We start from the raw sequence: 12,865 nt of genomic DNA, 5'->3' as shown, positions 1-12,865 counted from the left end.
ATTTCCACTGATTTCATTCCATTCTTCTTCTCGCTTTCTTCAGTGCGGAAAACAAGGCCATCTCGCAGGCACAACAGAAGCAAACCGTCTCATCCAGTGGCATCTTTAACCAGGAGAAACACATCTCCTCCTCGACCCAGTCCTCGTTCACCTCCTCGAACACGCGCACAATCAGTTCGTCCTCCCAGATGAGCACCCTGTCGTCCTGCATGATGAACGGCGTGAAGCATGGCGGCACTGCGGACGACTTCCCGTCCTTCGAGGATCTCGAACGGTTGGGAAGCTGCCCGGAAGAGATCGACGGTACGATCGCCCGCTACTCGAACCATCTGGCCAAGTACGTGCAGAATCTGCAGAAACCGGACCTGCAGCAGCTCAAGGACGAAGCACCGACGATGCTGAACCACATGAACGAAATCATCCGCCGTGCCTGGGCCGTACCGACGCACGGCCATGAGCTCGGTGCAACGCTTTGCGATACGCTGCGCAATACCGGTGGGCTCGATATATTGATGCGAAACTGCATGGACAACGATTCGGATGTGCAGTTCTCTTCGGCGCGCCTGCTCGAACAGTGTCTTACGACGGAAAACCGTACGCATGTGGTGAAGAATGGGCTCGATAAGGTGGTGAAGGTGGCGTGCGTTTGTACGCGGAACAACGCGACAGATCACTCGCGAGTCGGCACCGGTATCCTGGAGCATCTGTTCAAGCACAGCGAGGATACGTGCTCGAACGTAATCGAACTCGGTGGTCTCGATGCCGTGCTGTTCGAGTGCCGCAAGAACGACGTCGAAACACTACGACACTGTGCCGGTGCCCTGGCAAACCTCTCGCTGTACGGTGGCGCGGAGAATCAACAGGCCATGATAAACCGTAAGGTACCGTCCTGGTTGTTCCCACTGGCGTTCCACAACGACGAAAATATCAAGTACTACGCGTGCCTGGCCATTGTAGTGCTCGTCGCTAACAAGGAGATCGAAGCGGAAGTTATTAAATCCGGTACACTCAATCTCGTTGAACCGTTCGTTACCTCGCACAATCCGTCCGACTTTGCCAAGTCCAATCTGGCGCACGCGCACGGCCAGAGCAAACACTGGCTGCAGCGGCTGGTACCGGTGCTGAGTTCGAAGCGTGAGGAGGCCCGCAATCTGGCGGCTTTCCACTTCTGCATGGAGGCGGGTATCAAGAAGGAGCAGGGAAACACAAACATTTTCAAAGATATCGGTGCGATCGAACCGTTGATACGGGTGGCCAGCTCACCGAATGCGATCGCTTCGAAGTTTGCGGCCCAAGCGTTGCGTCTGATCGGCGAGACAGTCCCCCACAAACTGTCCCAGCAAGTTCCGCTCTGGTCGATCGAGGATGTCCGGGAGTGGGTGAAGCAGATCGGGTTCACCGAGTACGAGCAGCACTTTTACGAGTCGAAGGTGGACGGTGATTTGTTGCTGCAGCTACAGGAATCGAACCTGCGGGAAGATATCGGCATCAAGAATGGTATCCAGCGGATCCGGTTCGAGCGGGAGCTACAGAACCTGAAGAAGATGGCCGACTACAGTTCGCGCGATCCCGATGGAATCCATAGCTTTCTGAACCGCATCGGACCGGAGTACACGATCTACACTTACTCGCTGTTGAACGCCGGGGTCGATCTGGAATCGTTGCGCGATCTGGACGAGGATCAGCTGATCTCACCGTGCGGCATTAAGAACTCGATTCACCGGGCCCGCATTCTCAATGTGATCCGGCTGAGCGATTCGATTCCCGCGCTCCGCTCGGAGCAGAGCACGGAGAAGAGTCTCGATGTGTTCGTCAGCTACCGGAGAAGCAACGGTTCGCAGTTGGCCAGTCTGCTGAAGGTGCATCTGGAGCTGCGCGGCTTCTCGGTGTTCATCGACGTCGAGCGGCTGGAGGCCGGCAAGTTCGATAACAATCTGCTGCAGAGCATACGCCACGCGAAACACTTTCTGCTCGTCCTGACGCCCGAAGCGCTCGATCGGTGCTTGGATGATTCCGATGGGAAGGACTGGGTGCATAGGGTAAGTGTGGTGCAAGTGTTGCAAGGTGTTGTTCCAGGACAAAGGCTCATTGGGTATGCTCGCTTTTTAGGAAATCGTAGCGGCCCTCAACTCCGATTGCAACATTATTCCCATCATCGATAACTTTGAGTGGCCCGCACCGGAGAGGCTGCCCGAGGATATGCGCGGAGTTTGTCACTTTAACGGTGTACGATGGATTCACGATTATCAGGACGCGTGTGTGGACAAACTGGAAAGGTACTGCGCTCCGGCACGCAAGTGTGCATGATTCGTGTTGCTCTAAATCGGTCGTTTGTGTGGTTTTGTCGCATCCATCTAACTGTAGCTGTAGCATCTCCGCTTCCTTCCGATTCCGTCTTCCATCCAGTACGATTCCTTGCCGTTCTCCGAGTCTTGTTCCACTACTGATCCTTTCCCAGCAACACCTTCACTAACGAGTAAAGAATCGGTTGTTGGTTTTAATGTAGAGTAAAAAGGATTGAACGAATGCCTTTCCTATGTTTGAGTTGACACAACTTTCGTGCATTTACCCGTCAGTGGAACTAATCATTTCCTCTATGTCCTTTGCAACCATACTCTATTCATCCCCGCTAGCGTGTAGTATCTTATCTGTTTAGCTTATTATATTGTTATCCTCCCCTGTAAACTCACCCAGTACCTTTAGCGCATTGTTTGGTGTATGTGCTCGATGGCAACCGTTTACTAAAATCGAGTTTCGCGTTTCTCTTCTCTCCCACTTTACGCTTCTCAGGTACATTCGAAATACCATGAACAATAACAGTCGCGCGAACTCTGCTCAACGAACGCTCTAAGTCTCTGCCCTTCCCCGTGTTTGTGTCCTGTGTGTGTCCGATTGCGTGGCAATATTGTAACTCTCGCTGTACCAGCGGAATACTGTATTTGGTTTCTGTGTACTGGGTTCGCGGTCTATTGGTTGTGCGTGTTCTGTGCCGATGCTGTGCAAATGCTATGCTGCTGCTTGTTAAACATTTCCATAATCTCTCTGAAGCCAGTTCAGGCCATGCCAGTGCGATATCGCTAAGCCAGCCATGGCATGGCTCTCTACCACCAATTATGCTGTGCAGTGTCGTTCCTAGTTTCGAATTGCGTGGCGTGTTGAATCCTTCGAACTCTCGTGTTTCCTTCCTTGCGTGGTGACTGGTTTGGTCGAGCGTTTTTCTGAGTACATACTGTTTGCAAACACTGTAGCTCCCCTGTATGGGGCGAATGGCACAAGGAAAGCTTAGAGAAACTGCAGCCAGCTAGCCTGACAAGCGACCAGCCAGCCGGGTTGAGCCGGCGTGCCTGCTGTGGCTGTGCATCTCCGTCCCGAGCCAAGGTGGACTATGGTTATTTGTTTGTTTGTTAATAATCCCTCTCTTAATCCATGCCCACGACCACCATACTTTTTAAGATTATGTTAATCGATTTAGTACGCTTCATGCGCGTATTTGCCTAACCTCTTTAACCTTGGTTTTTGGTTGATTTGATTCGGAGTTGATTTTTCCTTTCTAATTTCTATGTGTTTGTTTTGCTTTTTTCCTACTGAAATTTTGTCTCCTTTTTATGTTTGTTTACGTTCCGGCATCTACCTCTTTCATCCACATTTTGTTTTAGTTTTTTTCCCATCCATTCCGCTGTTTGGAGCTTCCACCTTTTTCTAATACCGTCTTTTTGGCCCAATCGTAGGTTCATGCGAGCAGAGACGAACGGTCGTGGTGGATTGATGGATTACGGGCGCAACATGACGCTCCGGCAGCCCGGGGACGCGACACCCTCATCCATGATCTACAATCGTACGCACAGCAACGACTCGTGCAAGAGCAGCGACAAGGAGAACAGCCGGAATCCCGAATGACTAGATGCCCCTTCAGTTGTCAACCCATCGCCCAGCGGTTCGTTCGGTTCGCTTAACGCCCTGCCCCATCCACGGTACCACTCGACACTGGCCCCCCTGTACCAGAAATCCTCGAGCCCCAGCCGAGGACCGGCTACATCGGTGCCAACGGGTGGTGGTAGTGGTCGAGCGTTGACGAGCCGTTTCCCGAAATCGCACCGCACCGGAGCGAGTGTGCTTCCGCGACCGATCAACCTGCGAACTGCCGGTGAGCTGCGTCGAGGCTCGACCGCCGGTTTGAATGTGGTCTCGCAGCGACCTCCGCTGCCACCAAAGATCGAACAGCGAAGCCACAGCTACGATGGATTGCTGGACGATGATTCATCGGTACGCGGTTCGTACGCACGGCGCCACCGTAGGCTCGGTGGAAGGACGACAACTGAAGGACAGGATATGGCAGACGGTTCCGGTGCAGCAGCATCAGCAGCTGCAGATGTAGCCGCTTCGCCCAACACTGGAACGTCATTAAAGGTGAAACTTGCAACGACGACGGCGATGGTTCGCAAGAGAGATGATGAACACATGAACCGGAAGAGTTTTAAACAGGATGTGGCGGGTGTTGTGACTGAAGGAATGACGCGAGACACCGGAGAGACCATCAAGAGCAAAAATCGACGATCTCGTAGCATGGACGATCTGTTCGATGACGATGGTGTAGCCGGGTTCGATTACCTCGATAACACGCAAAGCATGGAAACGTTGCTGGCTGCCAATGAGGACGAACTGACGGCACGGGACAGCGAACCTGAGGCTTCCTGTAGCTCACCGGAACCTCCCAGTTCGCCCATCCGTACGCTCGGTGGTGGAAACATTTGCTTCAACCGACGCTTCGTGCACGATGATGAGCAGCAAGCGACCACGAGCGAAGGGGACCAGGGCGAGGAAGAGGAAGGAGTTGATCAGCCACAGGAATCGCTGTGCGAAAAGGAAACCATCACCGTGGACAGTACGCTCCGGTATGAGGCGGATGAGGATGGTGACCAGGTATCAATGCGCTCTTCACTCACTTCGCACACCTCGACGGCATCCGGAGCTACCTCGCCGACGGTGGAAGGCGATGGAAAGGAAAGCAAGAAGCCTCCGAAACCCTTGATGCAGCGATACGTTAAGAAGGTGAAATCGCTCATGAAAATGTAAGCAGTGCCGTACGGTACGGCGCTATATCTCGCTCTCGAATATTCTTTATGCGTAAGTTTAAGCTGTAGCGCCACATGGAAACCATCATCACATACGAAAACGCCATCCAACACCACCCCCTCCATCGCCATCATTACACATCATCTTCATTTGTGATACATGTGCTGTAACGGCGGCCCCCGCCCAGGGGAAGCCCCTATCCTGACCACTACTTTCTCTTCTCATCTACCACCTAAGTGCTATAAGCAGTATCTAATTCTCACTCGTAAGAAGATGTAAGATTTTATTTAAATTACGATGGTTTTATCTTATTACTGCGCTGATGTCAGATAGGGATGTGCGCCATCCATCCGGAGGGATTTCATAAGAATCACTTAGGTTAAGACCAAGCGCGTGCACCAAGGGCACGCGATCACACAATATTTACTAGCAACTATGGTATTTTACGCCGAGGTGTTTACTATTACACACGTTCTAATATGGATGACCACTAACTGTTTCAATGCGTCATTGTGATTAGTTTCGCGCTTCGCTGCGAGATGTTGTAAGAGTGTAAAATATATTATTTGACTGTAGAACGGAATCGGCGTGCGCCAGGTTTGACTATCCGACGACGATCATCACAAACACAAAGTGTGATGAAAGAGAGCAACATGGAAGGTTGGTTAGAGAAAAGAACCGTTGTCGATATAATCGAAAGAAACAGGTATCCATTTGAAGACTGTCTGGTCAACAGATGAGGGACTGAGGGATGTGGATTGGAATGCCTTAGAAAGCGTATTAGTTTGCCTCTCTGTTCAGCAATATGCTAGAGCATTGACAGAAACAGCTTTTGTAATTGTTTTTGGCTTTTTTGGCTTGTGCTAGGTAAACTCTTTTAACAATCAACTCTCTTATTCGACCAACGAAACCTCAAACAGGTGTTCTTAGTGACACGCTACGCAATACAAAGTGCTTTAGTGCATGTGATGTGTCTGAGGTAGTTGAACAGTCCCATTAAATTAAGATAAAATAAACTAAGACTCACAGTAAAGAGCGTTAAGCTGGTGATTTGGTTGGGGCGATTTGAAAGAAAAAAAAATCGATGAACTGCTTGAAACATACTCCTGAAAGTATGCATGCGGATCATCGATTTATGTTGTTAATCGATTTTCACTTTTTATGTACAGTGCACAACATAACAATAGCAACAAACTTAATGCTTAGTTTTTCCATTTTTTCAAAATGTGTTTTATATTTTTTTACACCTAGATCAAATATTCTTCAAAAGTTAGTATAACACTCGCGAGAAAATAATCTACTTGATGGAATGGTTAAAATATACCGCAAAAGTATCGTCATTCTTGGTACAAATGTTCGTTACATACTTTCCTTAAAAAGTCATACGATGTTTTAATGAAACGATAAATCAGCAAAAAGAACCTAACCGTTTGCACTCAAGCTAAAACATCCCTCTTCTTTCGTAAGCAAACCAACAAACCAATGGACCTGACTATCAGCCTCGCTGCCCAAACTGAACCAAATGGCCTCTAGAAACAAAAGAAAAACAAGAAACCCAAAAACCACTCGCGCCCCAGACGGAGCGACGACGCAGAGGGCCACATTAACCAAAACCGCTCGTTGCCTCGTTCATCTTTTACTCCTTTTCCCTCTTCCAACATTCCCATGACTGGAAAACGATTAGCAGAGAACGAAAACGGCCACGATTCCACCCCCCACGAAGTGTTCTGCGTGGGGTTCCTGGCGCTCCTTCACTCCACAAGGATCACAACGACGCGAGTAGTGCGCCCGATCGCCGGATGCTGGGTTCATTAACTTTATGACGTTCAAGTTCGTGGCTTCGTATTACAACGGCAATCACCGATCATCGACAGAGCGATAGGGCCATAGGGAGTTTTGCTGCTTTCAGTTCTGCGTGGTCGTAAAACAAAACTGTCCCTTTTTCGACGACGATCCTGGCCAGACGAACTGTGTTTTAACAAAGCAGCATAATACCCCTTGCCGGTGCATCGTGTGCGATGGCGTGGTGCAGTACGATGCAGATCTGGTGCTTATTCGATTGTTTACCAAACAACTCATCGAAACGATGGCAAGATAAACAAATGCTTTTCGGGGTTTCTCAATGAACGGACCGGATCTGAAGTGGTGCATCGTGTGTTGCACAAATTGGTGGCTTGCTTTGATAAAGAATTAGAAGGAATAGCTTTCAATCTCACAACAACAAAAAAAAACAGATGAAAGTGAAACCAACATCGGCTACCAATAAGAACACGAATACCGTACACCTCGCGAGTCACCGTAGAGCCCTTAACCCAGTCCCTGGAGCGGGAACCACATTGTCCGTGGCACCAGCTCGAGAGCACGCCGCACGGTGCACAATATTGTTCTAGAGTCAGCTTCATGTTTCCGTGTCGTCCTTGCCTTCCTTCCCCCTTTCCTTCCGAACTCTTTTTTTCCCCCCGTTTTATCAGTTCTCCAAAAACATGTCTTCATCTTGGCAAACAAATAAATACGCAGCGTATTTTCTCAACAAACGTATCGCCGATACACTCACAAACAGATCGCGCGGTCCCCGGGACCATAGCGTCTTGGTGGCGACGGCCAGCTAACGATCAGGCAGCAGCAGCAGTAGCAGCAGCAGAAGAAGGGTGCTGGCCAGCGACAAAACGAAAACACCGGGCTGCACGCCAGGCCAGCACACATATGCTCGCCGCATCTTACCTTCTATCGCGGAACCATTTTTATGGTTCTCTACGTCGCGACAGTCCGTCGTAGTGTGCCGTCGACGCCGAAGCATAAAACCATGCACAAGGCAGCAGACGCTTGCCTGCTGTAACCACAAGCACAAGCCGATGGTATGTTGAGCATGTTGTTGAGGTGGGACGCATGTTTCGCTCAAGTGTTCCGTATGCTGGGGCTGGCCCTGGCATAAGATGATTTCTAATTCTCTGCACCGTTGCTACGTGGAAACGGGTTGAGATAGGTAATGGATCATCGCGGGCATATGTTCGAGAAAAAAAATCATCGTCTACTACGTTTGCGGCCTCATCGATGAGCAGCAGCGTTGCGAACATGAGCATTTCTCGTTGCATGAAACAGAAATGCAGCGATCGCTTTAAAGCAATAATGACACTGAATCGAAAGGAGCACCGTGGTCCAAGAATGATGGACGATGACGGTTGAAGAAAACTTTCATTTTTGGAAAATGAAAAGACGATGGCTGCGACAACGACGAAGACGAAGAAGAGTTACCGCGAAAGGAAAACATCTCGACGACGACGACGACGGCTACATCCTGGCTAAATATTATCTTTTCGTTACAAGTGGTCCTCGGTCGTCGGCCTCTCGGCGGGCCCAGGTTCGGACCTTTACTCCTCAAGATCTGTCGCTTTGAAGAGAATGAAGAGGAACCGACCAATCCTCTCGAGCTATTGTAAGGATCGAAGCCACCGTTCATCACCCAGCAAGCGATCGCCAATCGAGAAAGAAATGTGACAAAAAGTGGAAAATGCGCGTTTCAAATCCAATTTTGTCACCTCCGTTTCCCACCTGCCCCGCCGTGAGCTGTCGGTGTTTATCTACCGAGGAAAAACCTTAAAAATTGAACGATCATCAACGGAATTCCTTCACCACCTCCACCTTTTTTCTTCTGTTTTTGGGGGGGGAGAGGTTGTTTATCGAGCGTTCCCTGCGTGGGAAGAATGTTATTCTTTCATTGAATGGCCACCACGATAGAGACAGAGAGTCAGGAGGGGGAAGAACGAGGGATGATGCACTTGAGGCAGAGACCGGGAACTCCCGCAAATCCCTAATTGCTTATCATCGTGGGCACCCCCGCTTGGTTACCCTTTCCAGAGAACGTGCAAATGGCCAGAAGGCATCATCGTGTGACATCATTCGTGGGATTCGAAGGGCCTTTTTCGTGTTTCTCTTTTCCTTTTTTTTGCATTTGGCTTCCAACCCAAGCAGAATCCCCTAAGACAGATGAGAGCGTGCACCGTGCACCGAGGATGATGGAATATTTAAAAGAGATTTTAAAGTTAATTCCTTTTTTCTCGGGCTGACCAAGAAAGCGGGGGCCAAAGGTGCTGCATTTGCATTTGGGCAAATGGCATTAACTTTCGCGACACCAGCGGGTCACAGCGGGCTGCTGCTCATGGCTTAGGCCGCAGAAAGATGCCAAGGAAAACAAAAACCCAGAGCCCAAAAAAAAAAAGGACAACGAGTCCTTTCGCGTTCGTCCTTTCCTGCTCTCTCTCTCTCCCTCTCTCTCTCTCTCTCTCTCCCTCTCTCTGTCCCGTCCGTGGTCCTTGTCCTGGGCGAAAGCTAATCAGCCAGCGAGAATACGTGGACAGGGGCCCAGCAAGGGGTGATCTTCGATTTGGGAGTGTTGGCGTGGGCACAGGACACGTATGTGGATGACATAAGTGTTTACTCAAGAGCCTTCATTTATGAAAAGAAAACATTGCGCACCAGCCCCACACGCAAGCCTTGGCAGCAGCCCGCACGAGAAGAAAGCAACAAAAAAAATGGAAGAAAACGAAACGAAACGAAAAAAAAGGGAGCGAAAAAGGAAGCGAACGGTGACTTATCAAAACAGTCGATAGGGCAGGTCCCACCTTTTGTCCACCTCGAGAGGTGCCAAAAATAACACTTTCGCCACCAAAAACTGTCACCCACCATGTGCAGCAGCAGCAAGAGGAAGGCTGATGATCGCCAGCAGCTTTAAACATTCGATGCAAGTCCCGGTTGCATCGTCCGGTAAGTGGATGAAAAAATAACAATTTTCGGACCAGGACGAGGATTCGATCAGCAGCATGGCATTGTTCTGCAAATTATTATCCCATTTTCGAAGGACCAAGGGGCTGTTTAGAGGAGGATTCGAGTAAAGCCTCGAGATTGACTTGCTGCTGGTCAGAGCGATCGCTGCATGATCATCGTATGGACCAGGGGTTTCGGATTAACATTCAAATACCAGGAAACGGGGCATTAAAGGGCTGTTAACGTTCGCTGCATTTTGCAACATTCGAATCAACATCCTGCATCCTGTGACGGCGATGTTTATAGCGCTACACTTAGTGCTACACTCTTGCCTCTCGCGACCACTACTCCTCTCCCGGCACATCGCATTCGATTAAGCGATCGCCGGCATTATCGCTGCACCATAAATCACGCACCAGCGCATCGCAGCAGCGCAGCGGAGCATCGATTATTTACGAGCTAATTATGATATTTTCAAAGCGCACAGCGCATCCCGGCACACATTTCCTCAATTAAACGGTTTCGGCGCGAACGCATTTACGACTCCGCCATCGATCGATCGATCCATCGATTGCTGGACCGTGTGTGACCATTCAACCGTTTCCTTTTTTCCCCACCGCCGTTTTCCTTCACCAACAGCGAGCAGATGCTGGCGATGATGATGCTGATGATGATGGCCACGAAAGTGGTCTTTGATGATTTGAGCTGATCGAGCAGGAAGCGAGTGACGCGGCGCGACGCATTTCCCTTTCCTTATTGACTGTCGGTGCGATTACGTTTGTTCCCGGACAAACATTGATCGTAAAGCGGCGATCATTGCGACGTTCGGATGGTACATGTAATGGCCAATATTTGTTAAAGGCTTTTAACGGTCCTTTAGACAACTATTTAATCGGTTTTATTGGGAACTGATGCGTACATTTAATGAAGCATTAATGTTTATGTTAACGTTTATCTGTATTTACTTTAGCTGCTCTTTGTTACGAGTTTCAATTCAATGTTCAATTATCAGTCAAGTCAAAAACATACTCTTGGCATTGATATACAGTATTTTTTGTTTTGTATATTAGTTTAAAAATAAAAATATTACGAACTTTCAAAGGACAATAATATCTGATTAATATATTATCTGTAAATTATGCTCGCTATCTAAACATTAGGCTCTGATTGTGCACAGCTATTCTATTTATGTTTCTTATCAAAAGTGGCTAGCATGCAGCCCATTATTGTTCATCATTTTGCTATATCCTTTTAAAACAGGATCCATTATGAATACATTGGAATTAGAAATGCATGTAATCATATCTCTCTACAATCCTATTTTTGTCGCAAATATTTCAATCCATTTCAGATGATGACTCTACTCACTATTGCAATCTATTATCAATACGATTTAGTAAACAATTGAAACATGCGTAAAACACTGTGTTTGCCAAGATAGTCAAAGGAGTTCTAGAAGAGAAATGATTTTAATTAAATGATAGACTTAACTTAAATGAAAAATACATATACTATGCTTCACTCAAATATGCGATCGTTACGATGGCGTTAGCTTATCTTCGGAAGAGAAAACCATCACTTGTGCTTGATCCTTTAGCTTGGCCTTCGATTTACCACAATGTGATAAGATGAACCGCCGACAGCTCACATGACGACGGATGCTGAATATTCAAAATCCGCACATTCCTGGCTCCGTTTTACTCAACCCTCTCATCCACACCAATCGATTCCACCATTCCGATAGCAATCGATAACGGATCCAATTGAACGAAGGCGTCACCGTTCTGTGCCGGGAAAATCGAGCGACCAGAACTCCCGATTACAAGAAAAACATAAAATGAAGAAACTATTCCCCGTCGGTTGGCCGGCGATGGCCGATGTCAGTCGATGTGAGTGCAACCGGCGGCAGACCCCTGGTGGTCCCTGGATGCGAAAACGATTGGCTCAATTAGATAGAACATCAATAAAACGACTTCTTCTCCCCCTGGTGGGCCCCGTGTGTGCCGTCTGTCCAACAATAACACACTCCAGCATCAGCCAGTTGTCGAGTGATGGTCTCGAGAGACGAAAGCACCACAGACCACACCAGCCAGCATTGGTCGCACCACCATCATCGCCATCATCATGTTGTTCCAAATAATCCCCGATGCGATGCGCTGTCGCTACGGACCGCTTTCCAATCTCTGGGAATGTCAGCCCGGGAAATTCGTCATTGTGTCCAGGAGAAAGGATGGTAACGGCCAGAGGGCCGGGAAGGGGGAGACACTTTTCATTATCAGACCGCTCCAGGTGACATGGGCTTATAGTACTTTTGGGGGCTTTATGGTTTGTCACTGATAAGGAGCCGCCGGAAAATCGTGAGCCATTTATGTGGTACGCACCGTTATGTACTTCTATTGTTATATAGCAGGCTGGATGTGTGCGTGACATCTGACGAGCAGGACAACCATACTGGTCGGAAGCGGATGAAAAATACGTGATCAACTAATGTGTAAAAGAGAGAACTAGACCGCTAGCCACGCCTTTCTTCTCGTCACACGCGTGTATGTGTGTTCGTGCATGTGTGTGCGACGAGAGGAAATGATTTTTCCGGTGATTTCCGCGAGGAAATTATGTTTTTGTGAGCTGAAATCGATTTTCTACCAGCCCGGGCAGCTCGCCTCCCGGTGATTAGCGTTTGATTCCCTTCATTGTTTCTACCGAATGTGACACACTGATAACGAACCTTTTTTTTTGCTCGTTGTTAAATTACCTGCTCAGAGAATACTGCCAACAAAAACTCAGCAACCCTTACAACCGAGGAAGCGGAATTGATTTCCTTGGTTGGCTCGTTGCTTTGTAGCAAATGGAATCGATTACCATTTTTATTCGATTGCGCCCCCCCGGATTCCCCGACTTTCTATTGTTTCTTTCTCGCTTTCTTTCTGTGGCAAAGAATAACAAAAAAAAATCGATCCGAAATGAATGGAGACGGGGTGCGGTCGTATGGTGAGAGGAGCCACCAATATGTATGAGCCGGCGGGGAAGGAAT

At 48.6% G+C, this 12,865-nt stretch overlaps 2 protein-coding genes across 9 annotated transcripts in view; both read left to right on the top strand.

Moving 5' to 3' along the window:
- LOC126578939 (NAD(+) hydrolase sarm1) overlaps positions 1–3,898 on the top strand; it is a 37,349-nt gene extending 33,451 nt beyond the window's left edge. For 7 of the 8 annotated variants that reach the window (XM_050242035.1, XM_050242036.1, XM_050242037.1 and 4 more), the window contains 3 exons: positions 44–2,039; positions 2,110–2,276; positions 3,729–3,898. In XM_050242035.1, the coding sequence (XP_050097992.1) occupies positions 44–2,039; positions 2,110–2,276; positions 3,729–3,897 (2,332 nt within the window). In that variant the 3' untranslated portion in view covers position 3,898. Of the gene's footprint in view, positions 1–43; positions 2,040–2,109; positions 2,277–2,790; positions 3,379–3,728 lie in introns of all 8 variants that reach the window. The other variant, XR_007608415.1, reaches the window with a different exon arrangement.
- On the top strand, positions 3,898–5,656 carry LOC126578941 (uncharacterized; the record flags this gene model as incomplete). The annotated part of the gene is made up of 1 exon (XM_050242043.1): positions 3,898–5,656. A coding segment is annotated over one exon (1,176 nt), but the record flags the coding sequence as incomplete, so codon positions are not given.
- Between the last annotated feature and the right edge of the window lie 7,209 nt (positions 5,657–12,865).

This window comes from Anopheles aquasalis, chromosome 3 (assembly GCF_943734665.1).
Source record: "Anopheles aquasalis chromosome 3, idAnoAquaMG_Q_19, whole genome shotgun sequence".
Classification (NCBI taxonomy): domain Eukaryota; kingdom Metazoa; phylum Arthropoda; class Insecta; order Diptera; family Culicidae; genus Anopheles; species Anopheles aquasalis.
This window is presented reverse-complemented; position numbering and strand designations above follow the sequence as displayed.